The 27,396-nt window shown below is 38.2% G+C and overlaps 2 protein-coding genes and 1 non-coding gene across 4 annotated transcripts in view; all 3 read right to left on the bottom strand.

The window, feature by feature from the left end:
* Nucleotides 1-15,834, bottom strand: part of gcn1 (GCN1 activator of EIF2AK4) — a 46,954-nt gene extending 31,120 nt beyond the window's left edge. For both annotated transcript variants that reach the window (XM_039771628.1, XM_039771629.1), the window contains exons 1-13: nucleotides 15,748-15,834; nucleotides 14,879-14,981; nucleotides 13,737-13,800; nucleotides 11,776-11,907; nucleotides 11,553-11,661; nucleotides 10,997-11,095; nucleotides 9,390-9,524; nucleotides 9,077-9,145; nucleotides 8,862-8,970; nucleotides 8,563-8,637; nucleotides 6,585-6,713; nucleotides 6,433-6,483; nucleotides 4,918-5,016 (exon numbers count right to left, since the gene is read on the bottom strand). In XM_039771628.1, the coding sequence (XP_039627562.1) occupies nucleotides 4,918-5,016; nucleotides 6,433-6,483; nucleotides 6,585-6,713; nucleotides 8,563-8,637; nucleotides 8,862-8,970; nucleotides 9,077-9,145; nucleotides 9,390-9,524; nucleotides 10,997-11,095; nucleotides 11,553-11,661; nucleotides 11,776-11,907; nucleotides 13,737-13,800; nucleotides 14,879-14,981; nucleotides 15,748-15,765 (1,192 nt within the window). In that variant the 5' untranslated portion in view covers nucleotides 15,766-15,834. The remainder of the gene's footprint in view (nucleotides 1-4,917; nucleotides 5,017-6,432; nucleotides 6,484-6,584; nucleotides 6,714-8,562; nucleotides 8,638-8,861; nucleotides 8,971-9,076; nucleotides 9,146-9,389; nucleotides 9,525-10,996; nucleotides 11,096-11,552; nucleotides 11,662-11,775; nucleotides 11,908-13,736; nucleotides 13,801-14,878; nucleotides 14,982-15,747) is intronic.
* Nucleotides 15,835-18,689: 2,855 nt separating this feature from the next.
* rplp0 (ribosomal protein, large, P0) lies at nucleotides 18,690-25,891 on the bottom strand. Its single transcript, XM_039771627.1, has 8 exons — nucleotides 25,806-25,891; nucleotides 24,483-24,590; nucleotides 22,965-23,140; nucleotides 22,467-22,554; nucleotides 22,178-22,324; nucleotides 21,786-21,971; nucleotides 20,066-20,206; nucleotides 18,690-18,913 (listed from the first exon to the last, which is right to left on the bottom strand). The coding sequence occupies exons 2-8, from the start codon at nucleotides 24,534-24,536 to the stop codon at nucleotides 18,755-18,757; spliced, it is 951 nt and encodes a 316-aa protein (XP_039627561.1). The 5' UTR covers nucleotides 24,537-24,590; nucleotides 25,806-25,891; the 3' UTR covers nucleotides 18,690-18,754.
* Nucleotides 22,781-22,908, bottom strand: LOC120541810. Its single transcript, XR_005636085.1, has one exon. It is a non-coding gene; the product is annotated as a small nucleolar RNA SNORA63 (small nucleolar RNA).
* Nucleotides 25,892-27,396: the final 1,505 nt, after the last annotated feature.

Here is a 27,396-nt window from a genome sequence, read left to right as displayed (position 1 = left end):
TTTATAAAATTCTTTGATATACAGGTGCCAGTCATAAAATTAAAATATCATGACAAAGTTGATTTATTTCAGTAATTCCATTCAAAAAGTGAAACTTGTATATTAGATTCATTCATTACACCCAGACTGATGTATTTCAAATGTTTATTTCTTTTAATTTTGATCATTATAACTGACAACTAATGAAAGTCCCAAATGCAGTATCTTGGAAAATTAGAATATTGTGAAAAGGTTCAATATTGAAGACAACTGGTGTCACACTATAATCAGCTAATTAACTCAAAACACCTGCAAAAGCCTTTAAATGGTCTCTCAGTCTAGTTCTGTAGGCTACACAATCATGGGGAAGACTGCTGACTGGACAGTTGTCCAAAAGACGACCATTGACACCTTGCACAAGGAGAGCAAGACACAAAAAGTCATTGCTAAAGAGGCTGGCTGTCCAAGCACATTAATAGAGAGGCGAAGGGAAGGACAAGATGTGGTAGAAAAAAGTGTACAAGCAATAGGGATAACCGCACCCTGGAGAAGATTGTGAAACAAAACCCATTCAAAACTGTGGGGGAGATTCACAAAGAGTGGACTGCAGCTGGAGTCAGTGCTTCAAGAACCATCACGCACAGACGTATGCAAGACATGGGTTTCAGCTGTCATATTCCTTGTGTCAAGCCACTCTTGAACAAGAGACAGCATCAGAAGCGTCTCGCCTGGGGTAAAGACAAAAAGGACTGGACTGCTGTTGAGTGGTCCAAAGTTATGTTCTCTGATGAAAGTAAATTTTGCATTTCCTCTGGAAATCAAGGTCCCAGAGTCTGGACGAAGAGAGAAGAGGCACAGAATCCACGTTGCTTGAGGTCCAGTGTAGTTTCCACAGTCAGTGATGGTTTGGGATGCCATGTCATCTGCTGGTGTTGGTCCATTGTGTTTTCTGAGGCCCAAGGTCAACACAGCCATCTACCAGGAAATTTTAGAGCACTTCATGCTTCCTGCTGCTGATGAACTTTATGGAGATGCAGATTTCATTTTCCAACTGGACCTGGCACCTGCACACAGTGATAAAGCTACCAGTACCTGGTTTAAAGACCATTGTAACCCTGTTCTTGATTGGCCAGCAAACTCGCCTGACCTTAACCCCATAGAACATCTATGGGGTATTGTGAAGAGGAAGACGCAATACGCCAGACCCAACAATTCAGAAGAGCTGAAGGCCACTATCAGAGCAACATGGGCTCTCATAACACCTGAGCAGTGCCACAGACTGATCGACTCCATGCCACACCGTATTGCTGCAGTAATCCAGGCCAAAGGAACCCCAACTAAATATTGAGTGCTGTACATGCTCATACTTTTCACGTTCATACCTTTCAGTTGTCCAACATTTCTAAAAATCCTTTTTTTGCATTGGTCTTAACTGATATTCTAATTTTCCAAGATACTGAATTTGGGACTTTCATTAGTTGTCAGTTATAATCATCAAAATTAAAAGAAATAAACATTTGAAATACATCAGTCTGTTTGTAATGAATAAATCTAATATACAAGTTTCACTTTTTTGAATGGAATTACTGAAATAAATCAACTTTTTCATGATATTCTAATTTTATGACCGGCACCTGTAATATACATATTTTATGTAACATTGATCACCAAGGGAGACTCGCCACCATCAAACCACTCTGCTATTTGAACATATATATTTATACTAGCAAAATACCCGCGCTTCGCAGCGGAGAAGTAGTGTGTTAAAGAAGCAATGAAAAGAAAAGGAAACATTTTGAAAATAACGTAACCTGATTGTCAATGTAATTGTTTTGTCACTGTTGTGAGTGATGAGTGTTGTTGTCATATATATATATATATATATATATATATATATATATATATATATATATATATACATACATATCTATACATATACACATATATACATACATATATACACACACATATATACACACAAATACATATATATATATATATATATATATATATATATATATATATACATACATACACACACATATATATAAACATATATATAAATATACATACATATCTACATATATACACACACAGCTATTTCGTATCAGTGCAATACGCTGTTTGTTAAAACGGTTGACTCCCGCTCCTACGTGCAATAACAAATCAAATCATTAAGTTGTCTTTGCTCATATGTCATTTTAGAGCTGGACGCCTGGCATCTTTTTTTGGCCACAAGTTCGTTTCTGTTTGGTGTGAGGTTCTGTGTTGTGGAGATTCTCAGGATGGATTGCAGATGCTCATCAGTGAGGCGACTCCTGTGTGCTGTTTTGTTATTCTTTATCACTGGAAAGAGCTTCTCACACAGATATGTGCTACCAAACATGCACAAGGTTCGAGACGCATGTAGACGGACTTTTTTTGTTCTTCAAAGTCACCAAAGCGCCGTGCAAACTCAGTGCGCAAAAACTCTAGTAAGCGGTAAGTGTTCGGCAAGGCAGCTGAAGCGCTGCATTATGGGATCTGTAGTTTATTGTGTTACCAGCGCTTCATATACCCGGGCTTTAATAACAACAATACAGTATATAAAATGATCTCGCGGGCCGGATATAATTACACGCCGGTCGGATGTGGCCGCGCCCTTGAGTTTGACACATATGGACTAAATAGAACTTGAAAAGATATATTTTTTCAAATGTGATCGCGCAATTCAGATAGAGTTGACGCACTACAGCCTGCATGCCTCAATGAGTCATCCTCTCCTCGCTCTTACTTTTTTACCGTTCATCTAATGAATACACTGAGTATGGCTTTACCAAAACAATCATTGATGGCGAATAAAGTATCCATTATTCGAGTATGTAGAGCGGGATATATATATATATATATATATATATATATATATATATATATATATATACCCGCGTATCGCAGCGAGAAGTAGTGTGTTAAAAAGGTAGAAAAGAAAAGGGAACATTTTAAAAATAACGTAACATGACTGTCAATATACAGTATTTGTTTTGTGAGTGTTACTGAGTGTTGCTGTCATCAAGGATTTGATTATCATTATTTCTTTCAATCAGGTTCGTATTTGTAGGATGTGTTGTGTTCAAGTTACATTCCGTGTTTGTCAATCGTTGTAAAGATGACAGGTTTCATTCATCGATTCGTTTCTTACTGCATCAATAAACAGCTCGTCTTCTTCATCTGAGACCTGACACACTGCATGCACGGGTTTTTTACACTGTCTTCCTTTAGCGGGACATTGACTTTTCCACCGTGTGCTTTGTTTCCACAGTAGCTGCATTTATGAATATGCTTATCAGACGCTTCATATTTTTTGCTGCCTCTTCAATTGTGTAATTCGGTTTTTGTTCAGTGCTCTTTGGAACTGTTGCTTTTTATCTGTGCACTGCGTCAGTTCACGTGAGCCACTCGGTGTACTTGCATCGAAGGTTCCCAGCTGTGCTGGTGCCATCTCGTGCTATGTCCATAGCTTTATTTAATGTTACCTTAGTCCTGGCACTTAAAACTTTCTCTCGCAGTTTCGCTGAGTTTGTGCCAAACACCACCCTGACCATCTCATCTTCCTCTCCATAAGCACAGTCCTTCACCCGTGAATATTTACCCGTGGCAGTTTGCTATTGGATTGCCGCTGACGGACGGCCTTATATGGACAGGCACTAAATTACAAACGCCAGCGGCAGCCTGTCTATGAACTTAATTTAAAGTGTAGGTTTACATTGTGCTTTGTTTCCGAAGTAGCAGAACTCATGAATATGGTTGTATGTCACTCGCTCGCTTCTTATTGTTTCGCTGCCTTCTCAATTATATAATGCATGTTTTCTTCAGCGCTTTTTTGAGGTCTTCCTGATTTTCTATGTGCTGCGTGATTACGTGGGAGGCGTGATGATGTCACACGAAACTCCGCCCCCACGGCGTTGAAGCTCATCTCCATTACAGTAAATGGAGAAAAACTGCTTCAAGTTATGACCATTACGCGTAGAATTTCGATATAAAACCTGCCCAACTTTTGTAAGGAAGCTGTAAGGAATGAACCTGCCAAATTTCAGCCTTCCACCCACACGGGAAGTTGGAGAATTAGTGATGAGTCAGTGAGTGAGTGAGGGCTTTGCCTTTTATTAGTATAGATAAATGAACTGAAGACACCAAGGGGGGGCAGCTCCTCAATGATTTGGGGAATGCAGCAGAACATAGAGCTGTGTGTGTTTGCAGGCTTGAGATGTCTAAGCAGCTGTGAATGTGCCGGTTGTGAGAGATGGGGTTTTGTCAATCATTTACTTCACTCCCATTTTGTTGCCGGTACTGTGGTACGAAAGCGAAATAAAGGTACCATAGTCAAGATTTTAGTACCAATTCAACAATGGCTTAGGGTCACTGGGAAAATACCATTGAGTACAAGGTGGTAGCTAACGCTGGAGTTGGACAGGGCTCAAGTTCATGATAGCAAATGGACACCCATCCTATTTAATTACCAAAAAATCTAATGTGCACAACTTCGGGATGTTGAAAGAAAACACACATGGACATAATGAAAGTATTCTAACTCTACAAAGACAGTGCCCAGGCCCTAAATTATAACCCAAGGCTGTGAAGTAGCATCCATGTGCCTTCATGCCACTCACTATTGCACTTGTTATTTATCAAAATGGCTACTGCAAAAACTAGAACACATTAGTAAATGGTGTATGACTATGTAATAATATAATCAGATTCTAATATTTAGCAGTCGGTACACTTCAGACAATTTTCATATATTACATGGCTAATCCCTTTGTAAGCAGAGTAGTAAAAGATGCTCACTTTTGACCTAGAATGCAGGCTGTGTTTAGCATGTGTAGACAGCTTAATTATTTCCAAAAGTATTTTCAAGTCAAGCACAACCTGCTATCCAATAAAACAAAAAATACTTCTTACCTTCCTGCTGAAGAAACGGGATGAAGAGTTCAGCCACAGTGGCACTGAGAATCTGACTGGAGGGAACTAAAACTGTATGGTAGCTTAGGCTCCGGATTCCTACAGGGAATGGAACAATACAGAGATTTAGATAGGGTCTACATTTATACTTGACTAGCTGTTTTACCTGCCTTCACCCGGGAATCTTTATAAGATAATGGGCATCATTTATAGTACTGTCCGTTAATCAGATACGTGCTTTTATCTATACAATATTTGCTGTTTTTGTTTTCCATTTCTTTACAACCAAGGGCTAATATTATTGGCAGGCAGTATGTTGTAGTGGTTGTCTTTGGATTTCAAATCCTGAGGTTGTGGGATCGAAATCTACTACTGACACCATGTGACCACAAGCAAGTCAATTAATCTGCTTGTGCTCTTATTGTAAAAACAAAAGAGATGTAATTTATTGTGTTTCAAACTTTGTAAATCACCTTGGATAAAGACATCAGTCAAACAATGAAGATCTTACTGGAGCTGCTAACTCTTTAACATGCACATCCATGAGTAAAACATTCCTCCATTATACCAGTTCCTGCATTTCTTGGTCAATGCAAAAGACAATTTTACAGTCAAGTGTATTGTTCTGAATTGAAACGGGTAAACAGCTATGTTCTCTACAAGCTGCAGCTGCGTACCTTTTAACTACCTTGCAGCTATTGTTGCATTGCTCCGCTCACACACACCCAAATGCAGCATTTTGAATAGCATCGCAGCTATTATCTCAGCTTTGGTAAAGTACCCACTACTCACAAAAATCCACAAGTCAACCCCCCCATCCCAACCACAATATCGTTTATATGATGGCACTTGGTGATGCTCAATGACCAATACCACACCCTCCCAGAAGTCACTCTATTAACCACAATGTCCCCATCAAACTCCATCGTCATGTGAAAGAGTGCTTTACAGCACTAAATAACTTTATGCCAGGAGGTCTACGGAGCAAAACAGATAACAAACATGAGAGCAAGTATGCATCCATGTGTACAGGTAGTCAACAGCTAAAAACAGCATTTGCATCTTCATTAAGTCTGTCACACTTTTTCCATTTCATAATGTGAAAAAAGTATTTTTTTCCGGTCCAGAACAGCAACCGATCTGCGGTCATCCCACCGCATTGGTTATGGGTGGCATCCGCATAGAGCACGCTCTCAGAGCAGTGGCAAACATGAAAGTTATACTAATAAACACTGATGTTTTCCCTCAAGTTTATTTATCTGTCATTTTTCTTCTTTCTATAGCATCACCACATTTTCATTACATTTGTCATAGCATTTTTGTGATTTTGGGATAGATACATGCACATGGAGCTAGAAGGAAGCAACATGTTCCAAGTTGGTCAGAAATTCATTAAATAATAACACTGTACTCTTTTAATATGAGGCACTTTCAATTCAAGCAATTCACATTAACATCAGAGATAAATTGATTATCATAACCAAATAGATGGCATAAGTCACTAAACAAGAATACCTGAGAGAACACTCATCTTCTGGGCAGTGACTGTCAGCTTCCCTTCTGAGCCTAAATGGGAGAGAAGAGGACACGAAAAAAAAATGTACATACAGTATAGAGCAAAGTGACTACTCATCCACAGCAGAAATCAAGACAGCAGACTTTCTTACCTCCTAGGATTGCAAAAAGGTGACGGACTACAGATTCCACAGCAACTGGGTCGCTGCACTGTTGTGCAAGGTTCTTCAGAGCCTGCACTGCCTCTTCAACCAACTGAGAGTTGTTAGCTTTCAGCTGGCCTATAACAAGAAGAATACATCTTCCAAATTTTTGAAATGATTTGCCTTATATTTGGACACACCGATCATAGTATGCCCAACGCTAAATAAATTTGACTAACAAGTAAAAACAATTTGTGCTGCTCTATTTAACTTTTGTACTATGCTGAATTAAAACACTTTAGTTTGGTTTATACACTTAGACATATTATGAAAATATTTATGACCAAGATCCCAACTTAAAGCTCTTAACCTTCTTCCATCAGTTTCAACTCTGTAACCAGAGACCTGCTAGCAAACAAATTGTGTAACTGAGGATTTTTGTTATGTGATTTTGTAGGCAAGTTAGAAAATGTACTTAAAAAGTCAATTAATAGGGAGTGGGAGCAAATCCATCACAATTTATACCTTTTGTTTTTATTAACAGAAAAAGATTTTAAACTTCATCATAAAGCAACAGTGAAGCAAGGTCTACACTGACTATATTGAACAATTTGCATGAGCCCATGTGCTCACAGGTGCCACCTTATACGTTGCTTGACAGGCATAACCTCTGCCTGTCATTGGGCTTGGCAAACAGCAGCTGTGCAAACCTTCAGCGCTGTATCATGTGGGGTGAACTTTATTTGAGCTAGCTTGTTGCAGATATATCGCAGATATGGCAGAGGGTGTATCAAAAATACTATGGTTTGTTTGTGTTGTAATCATCCACTGGCTACAACATAATGCCCCCATGCTAAACTTGTTCTGGTGCTGACCCTGCAGTGAAATAATACTACTGTACTTTAAATCATAAGACACAATCTGATGGCATGAAAATCCATCATTAAAGGATGACTGAGATACTTGCAGTTGAAAACGCAATTGTTTGTGAATGCTGCTATGCGTTACTCCATGTCAAAACTATACTGCTTCCTTTCTGAAGAAATGCAAGTTGTTAATTTTAAATTATTTAAAACTCGATTGAATAATAGGATTTAATGTAATATGGTTGTATGTAACTGCTGATTCCAATAAGTCAAGACCACTGAAACACAAGACCAGGCTATTATTTCAAGCCTGTTTTGTCTAAACACAACCTTGAAACAGTGATCCATGCTTTTATAACCTCTCGTCTAGATTACTGCAATGCTCTTCTTTTTGGAATTAGCCAGGCCTCCATTGCTCGTCTACAGCTGGTGCAAAATGCCACTGCTTAATTTTTAACTGGCACAAGAAAGCATGAGCACGTTACCCTGATTTTGACTTCCGGTTTGTTTTCAAATCCATTTTAATATCCCTGTATTTGTTTTTAAATCCTTTAATGGTTGTGCCCCATTTTATTTGTCAGAACTGCTGCACTCTTATGTACCGTCTCGCTCTCTCAGGTCAGCGGACCAGATGCTTTTACTTGTTCCTAAGGCACGATGCAAACTCTGAGGTGATCAAGCTTTTTCATTTGCAGCTCCAAAACTCTGGAACAATTTTCCGTTGCACGTTAGGCAGGCTTCTTCACTTGCTGTCTTTAAATCTTATTTAAAAACGCACTTTTACTCCATGCCCTTTAACCCAGTACGATATGTTGACTGTCTGTGTACTTATTATGAATCTCTTCAGCTCTTATGCATTTGTGTGTTTCTGTTTCTTTTCCCTTTGGTTATTTTTTGTCTGATATGTTGGGTTTTTATTGTAGAGCACTTTGGTCAGCCTTGATGTTGTTTTTAAAGTGCTTTATAAATAAATATTATTTCATAAACAGTGCAACAAAGAGTTGTATTCAACTAAACAATCTCAGTTTTAACGGCATATTCTGTAGGATCTCATAATGGTCAAGCTTGTATTAAAAATAAAAGTACAGGGAACTGTTTAATAGAATTGCAGATCAGCTTACCGGCCAGGCCTCTACCGATGTCCATTGCATATTGGCTCAGGTCAAGTGTTACAGAGGTCAGTAAAGTGGATATTGCTGTTCAAATTGAAAGAACGATTAATGAGAACACCCCCACATGAAGAAAGGGCTCAGTGTTCATTGCAAACCATTTACTATACATTTATATTTTTAAACTACAATATTGTTACAATAAGTAATCAAAGACTACCTAATAAAGGTCTCTCTCAATTACTCAGTCATTAGTAAAGGTGGGCTATAAATAATCAGTGCATTTCTACTCTTAAGTGCATTATACTTACTCTCAATAACATTTTCTGGACTACGGAGCATAGATTTTTGCAGTGTGGGAAGGAGGACGTCCTTGAATTCATGATGATTAACTTGACGCAAAAGGGGGGCACATTTATCCTAGAAGGAAGAATCATAAAAACTAAAATATTTCTAATAAAAGTGAACTTTCTTAAAAGCAGAACATGAGCACTTCATAGTAGATGTCACACATTTATAAACTTACAAGGACATGTTTATGGGGTTTTGTCTTGCTCATTAAAACCGTTTTCGTGTACAGATCTAGTAAGGCCGTCTGAAGTTAACAGAAACAAAAAAATAAGATTACACATTTTTCACAAGTTATAATATGCCTTAGGCTAACATGCTCAAACAGACAAATGCCAAATCTCCAAAGTTTGTTCTGAGTGGTTCTGAAGAGATGCTGCAGAACAGAAAGCATTTATAAGCCTCTGACAAGGCAATGTATTTCTACTTTTCTAAAACATAACTCTAAATGATAAGTATTAAGGTCCCTGCATGACAACCTAGTAACTAACCTTGTGTTTTTGGATGGTGGTGACATCTTTGCTGGCAGAACAGTAATCCAGCAACACTCCCAACATGCACATGTGAGTCTGATTCTGCTCCAGAGCCAGAACTGTGGACACATACTGATCAGCAAGGCCAGGGTTCTATGGAGAAAAGATCAATGTGATCTATCCAACATGTGTCTGAAGAAAATATTTTTATGTACTGTATATTTTACTTGTGTCACTTTTGTTTGATTTCTTTAATAATTGTGTTAATACCCATGATGATATAAAATTGCAGAAAAGTAAGTATTTTGCTGTTAAACAAGCAATGACAAAAAAAAAAATAAAAAATGCCAAACCAGCATTACAGACTTATATTTTAGAAACTGGAACAAGTATTGATATACATTAAAACCTTGATTATATGTCAGTTGTCAGAACCAAGGCCTTGACAGATAACAGAAAAGATGGAAAACAGAACAGCAACCTTAAAATGACATATAGCGGGCTAGTTTAGCAAATAGTTGTATTTACAAAACAAAACTAAAATATAATATAGTATTAACAAAATTAATTCATATAATATTGTAATGGCCAGCATAATAAACAAATACAAGTCATTGGTACTGGAGTCTTCTACATTTTATTTGGAGCTTTCATTCCTAAGAAACGGTCCTGTCTTATACTCAGTTATCTGGGTTAAAGGTCACAACCTCAAAACAATAAAAGAAAGCTTTACCTACCAATCAGTTTATCTCTTGACATGCACTTTCTGTCCATCTCTATATCACAAATACTCCTGCTTATTATCTACAATGTCCCTACTCAAAACTGCTTTTCACCACACCTTCTCTTTTCTCCTAACTTCTCATGTCACTCATCTCCTAAGAGGTGTGTCCATCCCTTACAGAACAGAAGCCTCTCATCCAGTCCCATCTCTTACACTCATTCAACCCTTTCTGCTCCCACACAGCATATCACAAGCTGCCTGCACATCACAATATATTAATAAAACAGAACAGAATTTAAAAAGAAAATTACAATCCAGAAGTACATGGGATTAATAAAGTATCTATTAAAATTATTACAGAATAACATTACCATCATTAATTTGTTTTTGACCCTTTCAATTTTGTCGACATCATGCTTTATATCGTTCACTGTTGTTTTTCCTATTCTATAAAATGAAGCAATTCTTTAAGCACTTTTGGCATTTCTTTTTGCATTCTTTTTGTGACAATTCCATCACTATGTGCATATGTTATCAGCCATAACAATGTATAGTAGATTAATTATAACAAAAGAGAAAAGCTACAAAACATAATTAAAACTGAAGGCACAAAATTGACACTGATTTCAAAATGCAGCATGACACGTGGTGCTGGGGAAGAACACTACATACAGTACAAGGGAGACTTGTTCCAATGTGAATAGCTTGCAGCGTACTGCACAGCAGTATAATTACAGTAATAGTTAGGCACTGGCGTGCACAACTTTTTTTTTGGCCCTGATGATAAATGGAGACTGATGGTTAATCGAGTGATGAATCAAAGTTCTACTGTAACTGTAAAAATGTTCACAATTAGCTGCACAATTAAAGGAAGGCATAAATTTTGTACAACACAATGTACCTCTTTCCACAGCCTGGTGAGTCTTTTTAGGACACCTTCCAGGGTATGCCTATTGGAGCCCCCAAGCACTTCAAACAGCAGAAAGCTTTGGACTTCAACCTATCATAATAGATGAAAGGCATGTTAATTCTGAATACAGGTACTGTAATCAATATGTATACAATCTCCCTCCTGTTTTAGACCAGTACAATGAAAGTGAAGATCTACCAATCCACATTTGCACTTGTTAACAAATTAATCACATCAATATTAAAAAAAAAAAAAAGGTGTACAATATAAACCAGAGATCCTGCAAGGGTATTCAATTCAGTGGTCAATAATAACCTTTGGACCTCCACTTGCCACCAAGGATTGCAAGAATTACATTTTACTTCGCTTATTCGCAGCTTTTAATTGGATTCTCTATTAAAGCTTTCTTTACAGTACATTTACCAACTAGAAACACAATACAAATTATAAAACAAACAATTATAAAAAAAGCATACATAAAGAAATTCTAAATGACGGAAACAAAAAAAAAAAAAAAAAAACCAAAGAGAGAAGGATAAATACACACCAGCTTGGTCCAGGTAGCCCCTTCTCGCTTTTCAGGTGCATGAAAAACACATCGAACTAGAAGACAAGTCCAAGACAGGGCCAAGGAAGCCGCCGACCCTGTGCTCTTACTGTCAAAAAAGCCAATACCTAGTAAGTGACATGGCCAACAGGAAGCATGTCTAAGATATGACTAACAAAACATGGAGACTACATGTTACCCCAACAACTGACCAACTTTATACCTTGGGAAACCATTTTTACAGATGACTCCAGATGCTTGCAGGCACTGTAGCAGGTTTTTGGCTGCAGCTTCAGGGTGGGTTTCCACCAATTGCTGAATGGCAGATTGCAGTGCTCTTCTTGATGCAGAGTCCCTATACACAACCAGAAAGAAAGAAAGAACATAATTAAAATACAGTATATAAAAACATCTTCATAAACCTGGTTGGTTCTAATATTGTATATGATTAATTAAGCTGAAAACTACAAACAGGAAGACAGTCCAATAATGTCAGCCACAACAATCGTATTTCACAACAGCTTTGTAATCATAAAATCAGATCAATACAAATTAACATAAGATGTCAAGAGGCAGAACAACTTTTTATTCTTGGCTATCAAAGCACTAAAATAAGAAAACACTCCAAGAAGAATTTCACTGTACTCTGTACACCAGGCAATAGTAAAAGAGCCAATAACCAGTTAAACTTTTACTTGCATATGGGGAAAAAATGGGTTTAGGAAATGAAATGGATACAAAGTAAAGCTTTAAAACAACAGAGCGTATGAGCACAAACAATGGTTTACCCATAAACAATTGAAACGTAATAATGACCAAACACTGGTCGTTTCCTTTTGAGACATGATTTTGGAGGTTTACTGAAAGCTAGCTTTGAGGACCGAAAAGGTCCATCTCTTTGTACAGTAATGGTAGAGACATTTCACTACTACAATCAGATTTAAATAAAATGTATTGTGAATTAACATTTATAAAGTAATTCAAAAGGAATAGGAAGCCAATTGAGGGGCTAATAAACAGGATAATACGAGCACCATAACAGATTATTGTGAAGCCCTTTTCTGTAACAATTTCAGACTAACCTGTATTAAGACGCAACAATACACGACTTAATGATGTTATTACTAAAATAAAACCCTAGTGTAACCTTAGAACTACTCAAATGAACATAGTAAAAGGTTCATGTTGATCAAGAGAATCAACACCCAATATCAATTTAACAATAACACCATCACGATTATCAACCAGTCCACAAAGTAAGGAAGGCAGCAGGTCAGTAAATCAATTACAAATATGATAATTTGAGATAGCATAAGTTGTCCATTTTGTATTAAGCGACATGCCACTGAAAAAAGGAAAAATATATCAACTCAAAAGTCTTGGGTTAGAAGATCAATTAGTAAATGGTACGCCTTCAATGTGTTTTTTGTATCCCAAGAACTGAAGCCAGGAAGCACTTCTATACACAAAACCTTTTGGGAATCTGGAACAAACTACTAAGACATGGAGTTGAAGCAGAAACCTTGAGAACCTTTAAGAAGAATCTGGATGAGCTATTGGGACAGCGTGGCTATTACCTAAGCAAATAATTCTGACAGGCCGAGTGGTCCCCTTTTGTGTTGTCAAATGTCTTATGTAAAACTGGATGAAATAAACAGTTCAGGTCAGCATGTATTAGCATTTACATGTAGCATACCCAACACCAAAGTAGCATTATAATATGAAATGCAACAGCAATACCTGTGATATAAAGCAAAGAGAAATGCGAAAGTGTCATGCAGTAAGAAACGAGGACTTCCATGGGTCGGTCACAGCTTGCCTCATTATGCCCAATGACTAAGCAAAAGAAGACAGATGAACACTACTGTCTAGCTTTTCACAGAAGAAACTGATCCAGGTTAATTTGTATAGAAATCTTCACTGAACACAGGCTCATATTGCTCGCTCATAATTCAAGGTATACAGCAATGATGACAATAATTAATCAGATAGAAACTTAATGTAAAAGTATGGTTTAACAAAAAATAAAAACTGACAATATAACCTAGTTAACGTTATAATTAAGAAATGGAGAAGGAGTCTAAACTCATAAGAACTTGTGTACTCTGAAGAAGTGTATTTGTCCCCAGAAGGATGGTGCTAATTTTGAAAAAACAATAAAATAATGCATGTTGTGATACTGACCTGTAGCGATGCAGTGTCATGCAGAACAGTTTGCAAAGCCCCTTCACAGCAGGTTCAGGGAGGTCTGTAAGACAAACCCGGAAAAATAAGCATCTGCCATGTTAATCATTGTATAGAAAAGTAGGGTAGGCTTATTTTTCTTTTTTAGACAGAACTTTATTTGTCCCTGGGAGAAATTTGACTGTTCACATTCTCAATAAAAAAATAAATGAATATATAACTAAAAACAAAATTTGTAAAGTATATACCAGAATGACTAAAATGTAAGAAAACCAAAACGAAGAAACTACTGACTTGGCATTCATAATGAGTGATTATGCATTACGTTTCCTGACACATTACAGGTGAATAAATCTTTGGCTGAAAGTCCTCAAGATTTGTTTATCAGCGAGAGTATGTACAGTGAAGTGCCTCTTCCAATGCCTCCAGAGGGTCCTGGGTGCATCCCATTATGGAGCCTACTCTTTTAATTAGCATGTTGATTTGGCGGGCATCTCTTGAATTGATGTTATCAGCCCAGCACACCACAGCACAGCACAGAAAAATCTCACTAACCACCTCAGAGTTGTATAACATGTAAAAGATGCCACTACTCAAATTAAATGAATGCAGTCTCCTAAGAGAAAAGGGACATGCTCTGTCCTTCTTATATAAGTCATCTGTGTTACAAGACAAGATGACAACAATGACCAGACCAATCACTTGTGGGAATGCACTACACCTCTATATTTATTACCTGGGTAGTGACTGAACATACAAGCGTTTGGTGAGGCTAAAGTCAATAACCAATTCCTAGTTTTTGCTGATGTTATTTTGCAGACTTTTTTCCACCAAGAAACAAAGTCCTCAATCTCATCCCCATTATTGAAACCCCACACCCAAAAGGTACCTTCATCTTAAAATTTCTGCAAGTGGCATGTCCTGGTGCTTTACTCAAAGTTTAAGGTGTACAGAGTGAAAAGAACAGGTGACAGGACAATTCCTTGTGGTGCTCCAGTGTTGCTCACTTCCTCATCAAAAACATGTTAGAAAGTTCGCCAAGCTTGGACCTTTCACTGCCACTACCTTACATGGCAGTTCATAACTGCAATGACTTCCCTCACAAGAGAAGCCAACAAAGCCATGTGTGAAGGCCGGCTTACCTCTTCCAGACACGCACAACTGAAGCTCATTCAGCACCTCCTTCCTTTCCTTCACGCTGGCTGTTGTCACTTTTACAGCAAATTTCTTCAGTGTCTCTGCAACCTTTTATTTCAATAAAAATTTAAATCATAATGAAGCTAAGGCATGAACAAAGCATGGGTCTTACTGACTTACACATATTATGGAATGCAATAACAATCTGAAGATGGCAGACGAACTAGAAATGCTCGTGATGCCTAAGTCACAACAAAGTCACACAAGGGTTGCGACAGGCACAGGATTGAACATGGTCACCGTGAAAACTGCTCAGTATTTATATTAGCGTTAAAAGTAGCTACATGAGAAGTTAGCTGTCATAATAATCCAGCAGTGACACTATCAATTAATACCCCTCCCCGTTTTTTTGTTTTATATAAAAAAAAATAAACAGAGTGCTGACGACTGCTTCACACAGCATGTCTCAGTTGTGCCCCGTGCTGCTGAGTTCCAGTTACCGGTAACTCCAAATATCCGCTCGGCACCTTTGCGGCTGGGCGTCAATACGAAGGACTTTCACCTCGCACCCCATCCTCTACCATCAGCTAACAAAACAACCCACGAAGGACAGGGTATTCCTTTGCTGACACACAAGCCTCCTCGTTCGATCCCAGTGCACATCGCCGTCACCCAAAACACAACTACTCGGGACCCCCTCGTGTTCCAGCAAAGGGCCCGCCAACAGTCACATAAGGAACTCGCAAACTACACTGTGTTAATAACTGCAACTTTATCCGCGCGAAAAGATTGAGGCCTTCATTTCTTTTAAATTGTTATAAATTCAAAGTCGTGTCCCGATCCAAACGAAAACCCAGTACTTCACAGCACCGACCTGCGTGTCCGCCGCCATCTTGCCGGCCTCGCTCCAGGAAGGAGTTCTCTGACCTCACTTCCGGTACACGCGGACTTCCTTCGCGGTTCTGTTTCTTCGACACAGTGGGCGGGAATGTTTCCGAACGCCGGCCGCCTCGTCATGTGACATAAACAAACAACGTGATTGGCTCCTTAGGATAGCGTCAACTAGTGAAAAAGTGAAAATCCATCTGTCTGGACTATCAGTAGCACAGGCTACTACTCTGTTTTCCTTTAAAAATTTGCCACGGTACACTAAACGAGAGAAATTGTCGCCAAAAGAGTAGGTACTCAGTTTCATTTATTTTGTGAATTTAATATACATAAATTAACTTTTAGATTGTCTTCTTTTCTTCAGAAAGTATATTCTGGAAACTGTTGTATGTGCACAATTTTACACGGCACAGTACTCCAATTTGGAATAATAGTTACAAGTTAATAGTAATAATGTATATATTTTAATCCGAAACAAAATGCTGTACAACAGTAATTGGATGGAACAGGGAGTTTAGTCTATAGTGCGCCTATTGCTTTAAAAGGAAATCTTTTGCTTTTTCAGGATTTCTGTTCAAAATATACAACGTTGGGAAAAAGAATAGAATTTGATGGTTAAGGCAAACTGCAGTTATAAGAACTGTACAAAGTACTTTTCAAAATCTTTTGCAGCAGTTTCACATCTTCCTTCATTGTATTAATTCAAGGACTTGATTGTCCATGTGCAGTCCATATCGCAGTGGTACCCCCAAAACAATATGAATCATTTAAGACTAAAATTTCAAGTTTCCTGTTCCTCCAACATCCAAAAAACTTAATTTTAAAATTTAAACCATATATACCCTTCTAAAGAGCCTTTAAGACAGCGGTTTGGTTTTGATTGTAGAAATGAGAATTTTGCAGTGTTGTTGAGACAACTGATTTATTCCAACAAAAGTTCAGATATAATTTGCATTAATGGTTACACCAAAGGCTCTTCTTACTTACCTTGACCACCTCTCTAATTTACTTTAAATTTTACATTAGAAAAAAAACAAGATGACTTGTTAATTTTCTTAATGATCTTATTTTATGCATCTTAAAATTACTACTCCTTTCTCGATTTTTTTTTAAATTACTTGAATAAGTATGTTTCTTTCTGCCTTAAAGTATATGAAGAAAAATACGGTCTAAAAGATACGGTTTCATTGAAATTTACATTTAATAGTCATTTATTCTATCCTTACTTTCAATTCTTTGATATTTATATTCACTTTTATTTTTACAATTTACTTAAGTTTCGCCTGGTTCGATTATTATTAAGATGGTCAATTTTGTTGAAAAACTTCATCGGTTGTGTAATAAAAATAAAATAATAAAAAGGTGGCGGGGTTTGGACTGCATGACAGAATGCGCCGGTATGTGCGTATTAAATCCTGATGAGAAATGTTACTTATTTTTCATTTATTAATCTTTTTACGCCAATAAAACGAACATCTGATAAGTCTGTTTTACTTCTGCACCACACTGAACAGTACACCGAATTTGTGTATAATACTAAAAAAGTTTGATACATAAAATATCCATTAATCTAAAATTGATTGCTTTGATATCAATTAGGATTTAACGAAAAATTTTAAATGCTTCTATCCGGCGGGCTTCAAGTTTTCGAATTCTACTGCTCGGATTTCCTTCTTAATTTTGGTTTCAATGAAATCTGTCTTGTTTCATCAAGAGTATATTAGCAGACCCATTTGTGTAAAAGTGACCCGACTGAGGACTGGGATGCCTGCAGTTATTTTACTTTTCACATGTTTGGCGATATGTTCAAAACGTAAAAAAAAAAAAAAAAAACTTCCAAAAATCAACTGTAGGTTCATTCTGCGATACACATTATATCAGACTGTGTGATGGCGGTTGTTGCCAAGGGCACACCTGAAGCTCCAAATGCCCCCATCATGTTGGGCAAAGCGCAGGAGAAGACAGCTCACACGTCCACTCAGTTACGCAGCCCTGCTTACACTTGTTTACTAGTCCTCATTCCTACCCGAGGGTGGGAGATGCCAGTGTGTGTTGCCAGATGCCAGGGCTGCATACATTTTACTATATTTTGAGTGAGGGATAAAAGCTGTCTGCAATGGGCTAAAACCCTGCCCAGTGTTGTTCCCGACTTATGCTCCGTTAGTGGTGGGATTAACTTTCTTCTACCTTGACCTGGATGAATAAGCAGGTTAGGAAGATGGGTGAATTAGTACTGTTGCAGTGTTCAGCAATTGCTGCTTTATGGAGGCATCACTCTGGTTTCAAATTACACCTCTAGGTTCCTATTAACCCTTGTCACTTTTTACATCAATTGTGCTTGTAGACTCCAAATGTGGGTGACCCAATACATTTTTGTAATCCGTCCAATGTAGGTTAAGAGCCAGTCACATTTCAGCATCTTCTAAAATGGTATCCACTGATCTGAAATCGTGTATTTCATCAGTGCCCTCCTTAAAACTACCTCTGAGAGAATTCATCTTACCCTTGCAGCAACACTAAAAATAGAAAATGCACAAAGGGTTAACCATCCAGCACTAGGGTTCTGGTTCAATACCTAAACCAGAAGCTTTCAGTTTGTTACTTCCATATCAAGCTTGTTTCCTTCCCCATGATCAAGTTTATAAGCCACAACCCTACATTACATGTCCAAGAACACTCAGCAGGTAGACTATAACTCATCTATAGAATTGATTCAGATGAGAAATGTGGGACTATGGAAAGCATAATTCATCATTTAAAATTAGTCAAAGAATAAGCCCCGATTTTTGAAGCAGTATGCTATTCTCAACCACCTTTGCAGTGCTCCATTACCAACATACAAGTTGAAAGCTGTATTTCATGGTATCAGTGTAAGGCATTTACCCAACAGACATGAAAAAACGATTTCACCAGTGCTGAGGGACAAAATATTCAATAAAATTAAGTTTATTTTGATGTTTCTTTATTTCATCAGAGAAGATGAAAGACATGGCTTAATCAAAGAGGCCAAAGCCCATGTCATCGTCAGATTCCTCAGAGTCATCCTTTGCCTCTTCTTTAGCTTGAGCTGGAGTGGCAGCAGCAGCAGCTGTCTCAACCACAGCAGGTGCAGCCACTGCAAATGCAGAAGGATCAGCCAAGAAAGCCTTGACCTGAAAAAGATGGGTGAGAAGAAATTATTAACTACCTCATTTGACTGTAACAGGGGTGCACAAATAGCACAATACAGGGCCCTCCTAAAAAAAAAAAAATCTATCAAGCAGCCCCCCTTATACATAACATAGCCAAACAAAACTAGAAAAGGACGGACTGAGGACTGCTGAATCACTGTTCTCAAACTCTGCCCAAGAAGATAGTTCCTTGATCTACTCTGTTAGCTAGTTAGGGCCGGGAAAGTGAGCTCTGTTCAACTAAAGGTGCTTAGCCAACAATGTGCCTTCTGAAGTTCACATTGGGGGTCAACTAAAGCTCACAGTTTCAAAAATGACAACTCACAGCCATTGGAGAAAACAGCACTTCTGGAGAATGGAACATGTTAATGAGGGCACTAATTGCCTATCCATTCACTGAAGATCACATCTCTCTAGAGCTTGTCGCGTCCTTTTAGACAGGTGAAAACACTTTTTAAAATCAGTTACCAGACATTGACCATAATGGATAAGAAATCCTATTTGCTTATATGGTCCTGTTGATTTCTAGTTCTGGATTTTAATACAAAACATGTCACTGGTGCTGGGTGCAAAATTCAAACAAGGCTGGATGAAGATGGTGTTCATATACAGGTGTGGGCAAAGTAGTTTGTATGGAAAAATAAGCAGGTTGTGATTATTATTACAATAGCTTTAACTTGAGAGCTTTAACAACTCAAAAGAAATGGAGCAATGGCACAGTGCACTTAGGAACAATCTTGCAAAATGTTTAGAGTTGTATGTGATGCCGGCAATTTAGACATTTTGCCCACACCTATATATTAAAGTAGTGCACCAACATATGCTCCTATACGAGTTATTCACAGGCATACAAGTGTCTACTGCAAACAGATTAGTAATAGTACACATTCAATTAGTCACAGTAATTAAAAAAAAAAAAAAAGACAGGGACTATTTTGGAATCTGTTTTAAAATGCCTATTTTTTAAATTTTTGGCAAACAAGGTCAGAGACGAAGCACCTATAAATTAAATAAGTTTGCAAAAATTAAATGCAGTACTTGTTTCACTCTGATACACCTCCCCCTTAAAATAGTCATTTGGCCACATCTCAAATCACGTTCATGATTTCAACCAAAGCAGCAGAAATGACATACCTTATCAGCCAAAGGGAATGAGTAGTCAGTTTCCACAGCAACTGCCAGGACCATCTTGTATCCATTAACAATTGAATGGGGGATGGAGGCTACAGTGGGGTAGCCAATCTGCAGGCAAACACTGGCGATATTCCTTACGCCCTAAGGATAGAACATTTTAAAATAAACGTCTTTGCATGTAAACGTAACTAAACTGGACAGCAAAATTCATGACCTAAGATTACACTAATGTGTGGATGGTATATAAGGATTACATCTATTTTAAATGACTTCATTGTAACAAACCCCTATAATGCTTGACCAGCTGAAGCCCTACCATCTTTGGACAAAGAAAAAAAAACTATCCAAGAGTTAAACAGTCACTATCTTGGCTGTACTAACCAAATGTGTTCAGACACTGTGTGGTTGGATCAAATGGTCACATGTTGCATCAGAAATATTCACATATACCAGCAAGCCAGCAGGAAGGCCCATCACCACCAAAACTTTGCACATTTGTATAAAGAAGCCTTGGCTCCCCATCTCTAGATACAGTCCTAGGTGATTTATAGGACAAACAAAAAACCTCTGTTAATGACACTGCTCCATTCATCAAGGATCCACACTCACAGCTGCCATAAATTTCACAGACCACTGGGTACACACTTTGCTTGAATAAGACGCTGTCTCACTGAACTATACTTTGGGTTAAAATTTCAGAAAAGTTCAAAAACCCACGAGTTACTGTAAAATCAAAGTTTAGCTTAATTTATTAAATATGCTGGAAAGCAAACGTCACATTAATATGTTGATCACTCTCTTTAGCCAAGGGTTTAAATGAATATTCTTCCAGCGCATTCTCCTTTACAGTATAGACCATGTTAAATCCATTTATGAAATAAAAGATTACAATTGAATTAGGAAGGCAAAAAGGCACTATTTATAAAAAGACTGCCAATATCTAATATAGAAGGACAGTCAGATCTCACTATTTACAAATTACTCACACTCCAATAGCATTATTTAGAATAGATAAGGCAAGATTAAGCAGTGAACAGTCTATTGTGATATTGAGCACTGCACTCCTCCTGTATCAGCTTACCTTTAGTCAATTTTAAGAACCCTACCCCACCTTATACCTTAAACTTAGTTTTCCTTAAGAACATTTCATGGACTTGTCATATTTAACATTCAACACCCTTCCTCTGCCTTTACATAGCATTAACATTACATTGGTACATCTTGCCTAAAGTGGTTAGAGTTGCATTGAAAGCCTGCATATTGTAGTCTTGTTAGTTATCCAATAAGGTGGTATCATTTTGCTCAACTTCTCCTTACATCCATAATGGCCAACATAGTACTAGGTTGTTGTACCATAATTAGCAAAGCTGAAACACCTATTAGAATGGTGTTAATTTTTCATTTACAAATCTTGTTGCATCCCTTTTAATTATGATTCTTGTTGCCTTTAATACAATGCTCTGGCCCTGTTGTGGATGTGATGGCTGGGTACACTGGCATAAGTAGCAGTTTACTTAATACCCGATATATCTGAAAGGTTTTAGTCAATTAAGTCAATAAAGGTCTTCCTTGCTACTCAAATCACCATTGGCTTCTAAAGGGTGGGTCAGGTGGTTAGAGGCAAATGATGAAAAAATGTTCATTAACTTCAAATTTTGAACATCTTGATTTTTAAAATATCGTAGCTGTATAAAATTAAAAAACCTTAGACATGCCCTACCTCAATGAATCGCTGATGAAGACTGTCCTCTGTGATGTCCAGTACTTCAGGACTGTACACACTACCATTGTCATAGACCTGCCTAATGATCAAGCCATAGGAGAAAGGGGAGATGTTCAACATGTTGAGCAGAGTAGCTTCACTGGCTCCAACCTTATCTCCAGTCTTGATCAGCTGGACATCACTCTGACAAGAAAAAGCAGCAGCATTGAAGAAAAACAGGGATAGTGCTCACAAATTCAAAAGCATCATTCATTTCTCAAAAGGAGGGTCTTAAACATTTTAGCAATTGTAAAACTTAAAGGCAGGGGTCGCATCTACCTCCGCAAAATAATTTAAAATTGCAGGTCAATTAAGAATGTGCCAAGGATTCAAAAGCCAATGACACTTACCAGAATTTCAATGGTACCTCTGGAGATCTTGGTAGTGATACCCAAAGCCTGGAAGAAAGAGGTCTTCTCAGGGCCCAAACCAGTGTTCTGGGCTGGCACAGTAACATCACAAGGAGCAATAGCCCCAGCACGAGCTGCTGCTGGCACCTTGACAAAAAAAAATAAATGGAAAATTGAGAATAGTGCACTGAGCCAGCATGCTTGAAAGATGGGAAAGCAGAATGACAGGACTTAACATAAATAACTCTATGCAAAAGGGTACCAGGCCATAGGTTTCAAAGCACCTCACCTTGTTGGCCAACAGCAAGTCTCGGACCTCTGCCAAATCCTCCTTGGTGAAAACAAAACCAACATTCCCTCTGATGTGAGGAAGCAGCCTAACCGAAAAGAAAATGCATTAATGTATAAATTTATAACTCAAAATTGGGTAATTTTTTTTTAAATGCAACTTATTTTGGTTAGCTATGGGACAGTATTTCATTTTAATGAGGCAATACTGTTTTCAAAGAATTGCTACAAAAAAAGTCAGCAGTTCATTACATGAGCAACCAGCAAACTGCTCATTTTACTTTAAATAGGTTAAAACAGGAAAAAAAAAACAGATTGTACGAAACCAAGCGTCCCTGTAAGCTCTAGAGAAGAAACAGACAGGGATAGAAAGAAACGAGTTAATATGTGCAGGGGGAACGACAGCAGAGCATTATCAGGCTCTGTTGTAACATAACCTGCAGCACCACTAAAGCTAGAAAACCCAAAAGTAAATAAAGTCGCAACATTTAAAACCAACTTTTCTAGGGAAGGATTGTTTTCCAGATGTCCTCGAATGGCTTTGCGCATCATGGTGTTCTTGCCCATCAAGACAACAGCCTTTCCACGCAGAGAAACACGGATGGTCTGCATCTGCTTAGACCCAACATTGTCAGCACCCACGATGAAACACTTGGGGTAATCATCCAGAAGTTGCTGAATGGAAAACAAGAAATGCATGTTACAATTACAAAATCAACCACAACTTGGCTTATCCGATACTCTTCACTCTCTCAAACATGGTCTTGGAATATTTGCTGCAAGTACAGGTGGACTAAAGAGGACTTGCAGATAACCAAAATCCACCTTCACCCAACAGTTCAAGCCACATATTAAAGAATGGCAGATTTAAGACCTTCAAGTACACACACACACACTATTTATATACAAATGAGTACAACATTTCCAAAAAATTCAGTTCAACTCTTCTCCACAGGAGGTTTTTAAAAACATTTCTATAACACATTTTTCATACAAAACAATGTTAATCAAATTGCATTACAAAATGAAAGGATGTTAATATAAAACAAGATTAGGTAATATTATACAGTATGTAAAACAAAAAGGTAAGGGGTCAAGTATAAACACACTCCAAATGCTATCTTTGGAGCCAAGAAAAATGGCATTCTATAAACTGACAACACAAATTTTTATACATTTACTGGGAGACAACATACAAGAGCATTTCATACTCCGACATGTGAAAAAATAAATTGATTAAACAAGACATTAATAGAACTACAGCTGGAAATGCACCCGCTATAAATCAATTCTTTGAAACAATACATACCAAAATATACTATCCCAAGACATGACCATACAAAACAGCAGTCAAACTTTGAATCCATCCATATTAAGATTCGTTAATGGCTTCAACACTGGTCATTTATAAAGATTGCATTCTCTTAGGCAAAGTTTCCCCAAGTAATATGTCTAAATTGTTGAACATTTTATTAAGTGTAAAAATCAGAAATTATATGCTTGCACAAAAATTTACTGTTACATATTTATAACAGGTTCTTATTTTCCAACCTGGTAATCTGGCTAGGTGTTCATAAGACACAAGTGTAGGAAAAAATGCTAGAAAAGGTCCCTGGAAAGAAACCCAATACACCAGAGGGCAAACTCAGAATTGCAAATTTCACACACCAAGTAGGTTGGTATTTTAAGAAAACACATATGCATGGGTAGAATGGGGGAGGCCACACAGATGACAACCAGGCACAGGATTCAAGGAACTTGCTTTGTGAGGCAGCACATACATATACATACACACACACACACACTTAGCTAGGAAGTTAAAATGTCAGGGTGAAGCAGTACCAGAATAGCAGCAGATCACTAGTCGGAGGCTCCTAACCCCTTACTAAAGCTTTAATTTCACTAGGGAGTTCCTAAAATGTTACATGCCACCATTCTGAATGCATTACAACTCACAAGTAGAAGAATTCAAGAGCACCCACTGTTCACAGATAACCTGTGCAAAGTGATTACTTACAATGATTTTCATAAAATAGTTGGACTTCCACGTAGCCCTGTCTTCCCTGGGCATCTTTGCAGTGCTTCCAAGGATTGCCAAAAAACTGGTTTAAAGACAAGGTGACACCTAAAAGATTAAAAAGGAGGCGAAAATTTAATCAAGTAAACTCCAACCCCAAACACACCTAATCTGGATATAGCGGTTTGTCAGAACACTTGCTGTAGTGTTCAAACACTTGGCCATTTATAACCGTACACTATTTAGAATTTTTTTAAAATCATTTTGCAGAGAACTTTGTCCCGTTAGACTTACAAGGCAAGTCACAAAGCATGAACGACGATCCGAAAGCGCAGACATTAATAAGCAACAGAGAAGCTTCAAAACCGAGCATGCGGGCGCCGTTGCTACTACTGTAGAATTGAACCTGCAACGAGAGACTAAGGCACACAGCGAAATCCTCAACGCTTTAGCTGTCCTGAAGAACTGAAACTTGGCCAATCCAAAAATAAGTAATGGTGAACATTTCAAAAGACTCCTAACAAAAACCGGGGCAATTCGAATAGCAAAGTGAAATCCCAGGACAGCTATACAACAAAAATGGAGACGCATCGTCCTGCATTGCCATGTCTGTCCAAGAAGGAAACGAGACCGACGTTCAGTGCGGTCCTGGATGGCCGACTTCTACGGTGCTCTATTATGGTAATTTAATGGTCCACTTTCTAAACTGGAAAGCTGGATTTCCGCGTTGGTTAACTGACGTTCCTTCTTCGGGGTACATTTTAACTTACCTACGATCCCCAGACTACCTCAGTACTTTAACTAGTGAACCCAAATCAAATGTCTAACTGCTAGTCGTTTATGGCACTATACTCAAAAACGTCAGGTGAAATGTGATAAACTGCAGAGATGCCATAGAAAACACATCTTTGGGCAAGCAAAGCGTTAGCTGCAAGCACTACCATAGGTCTCCATTTTCTATTCAAATAACCACTGGTTTAGACATTTATTTAACACGTACTGTACTGCCGTTTATATACAATATTCTACTACTTCTACACAAGACGAACAACGGGCATTCTAATATCGTACGCACATTTTCAACGGTCTTGATGAATCGTTTAACTCCCATGCCCCACGTGGCCTTCCAAACGCATTTACTGGCCTACTCAAAAGGCGAGGATGAGCAGCCTTAATAGGCCATGATGGGACAATCTAGACCTGGCGCGGACTTAACATCTACGCAGAAAAACAAAAACTGAACTTAATGCCTAGCGACATTGATATTCACCATTATACAAAATGTAAGGTTTGGGGAAACTAAACCAAACACAAAACACTTACCACGCTTTGCGGACTGCGTGAAAGAAAGAGGGTATTGCTTCCTCACAGGCCGTATTTATAGCAACCGGCTTAGCCAATCAAGTAAGTACTTCGAATGCGCCAAGTCGGCAAAGTTAAGAGGCTACACGCCCTGCCACTCCGAGCAATTTAGCCAATAGGAATTAACCACTTGCAAAGTAAACTGGAGATAATTACTTGTCATATTCTAAAGAGCGAGGATCGAAGGTGTTCCACTCCCATGATCGATTCGCTCACGTCTGTCTGTTTGGCATTAGAATTAACTTTTTATATGCATCCCATGGTAATTAATACAAAATTATTCATATTAATTTGATTTTTTTTTTTTATTTTTACCACCCCGCATCGCATATGGATTGGTACACAAAACGAAGCTGAAAAATTGAGAGTGGCATAAGAGTCATGGTAATGTGCAAACAACACATTAGAATGATTACGTTTATTAGGAAAACTAAGGATAATGGCAACCAGTAGTAATAAAAGAAAAACGTTTTAGTTATTAGGACATGCTAACTGGCACAATCTGCACGTCTGCAAATCGTCAAGACATTTGATCACAGTGCTGAAACTCGATGGTCCTGATGACCATCTGCGGCCACATTTACTGCCTATAAGTGCCTTCAGGTTACAGGGCATTTGGGACTCTGACCTTAGCTCAGCTAGGGGAGGAGTAGGTCAGAAGCTATAGTAGAAACACATTCTTACCCAGTGTCCCATCTCTATGCCACTAGGTCATCCCCGAAAGAAGCAAAGTTTGATGACATTGGGAAACTAGCATCTACTTGATCTTGACAGGTTAGTGACCTCAACCAAATCACTGTCCCCACTTCAGTCCTACGCCTACAAGATTTTTATTGGTAAAAAAAGGCAGGGACATCAACAACCACTGATGTCAGAAAACATACTTTCAATGGAATCTTGTTCTTTCAGCTGCTCCCAGTAGGTGTCAGCACAACAGATCATCAGTGTCCATATCCTCCGCTTCTCTTCATCTTGCTCTGTCACACCCAGCACCTGCATGTCCTCCCTTCACCACATCTTAGACCTTCCTCTTCCCTGGCAACTCCATCACTTGCATTTTTCTCCAAATATAGCCAGCATTTTTCTCCAAATATAGCCAGCATCTCTCCACTGAACCTGTCCAAACCAAAGCATTTTCTCCTCTCTTTGGGCTTTATCTCCAAAACGTTGAACCTGAGCTTACCCACTAATGTACTCGTTCCTAATCCTGTCCATCCTCGTCACACCAAATGCAAATCTTAACATCCTTAACTCTTGTCACTTTCAGCTCTGGCTCCTGTTTTTGGGTCAGTGGTACCCTCTCCAACCCATATAACAGCTATTCTTACTATTGTCTTGTCAAGGTCTACAAATCAGTAGTTATACCAGCTAGTTTATATGGATTGGAGATGGTGGCACTAACCAAAAAAAAACAGAAGAATGCAATACTGACACCATATTTTGGAGATAACTGCTCTGGATTGTGCCAGTTGGTGAAAAGAACTCAATTACATGGCAAACATAAAAAAGAAAAGCAAGAAACAAGATACAATAACACCACACCAAGCGCAGC

The sequence above is a fragment of the Polypterus senegalus genome, chromosome 12 (genome assembly GCF_016835505.1).
Source record: "Polypterus senegalus isolate Bchr_013 chromosome 12, ASM1683550v1, whole genome shotgun sequence".
NCBI lineage: Eukaryota > Metazoa > Chordata > Cladistia > Polypteriformes > Polypteridae > Polypterus > Polypterus senegalus.
Note: the sequence above shows the minus strand (reverse complement) of the source record. Positions and strands in the feature narration are given on the sequence as shown.

Bases quoted from the DNA above. Each gene is read 5' to 3' on its own strand.
- rplp0 (XM_039771627.1), bottom strand. From the start codon at position 24,536: ATGCCCAGGGAAGACAGGGCTACGTGGAAGTCCAACTATTTTATGAAA. The intron at 22,325-22,466 runs GTGAGGTGCTTT...TTTTTTGTCAAG, and splicing joins ACTTGCTGTTGGCCAACAAG to GTGCCAGCAGCAGCTCGTGC. The intron at 21,972-22,177 runs GTAAGTGTCATT...TTTTCTTGTCAG, and splicing joins GAGGTACCATTGAAATTCTG to AGTGATGTCCAGCTGATCAA.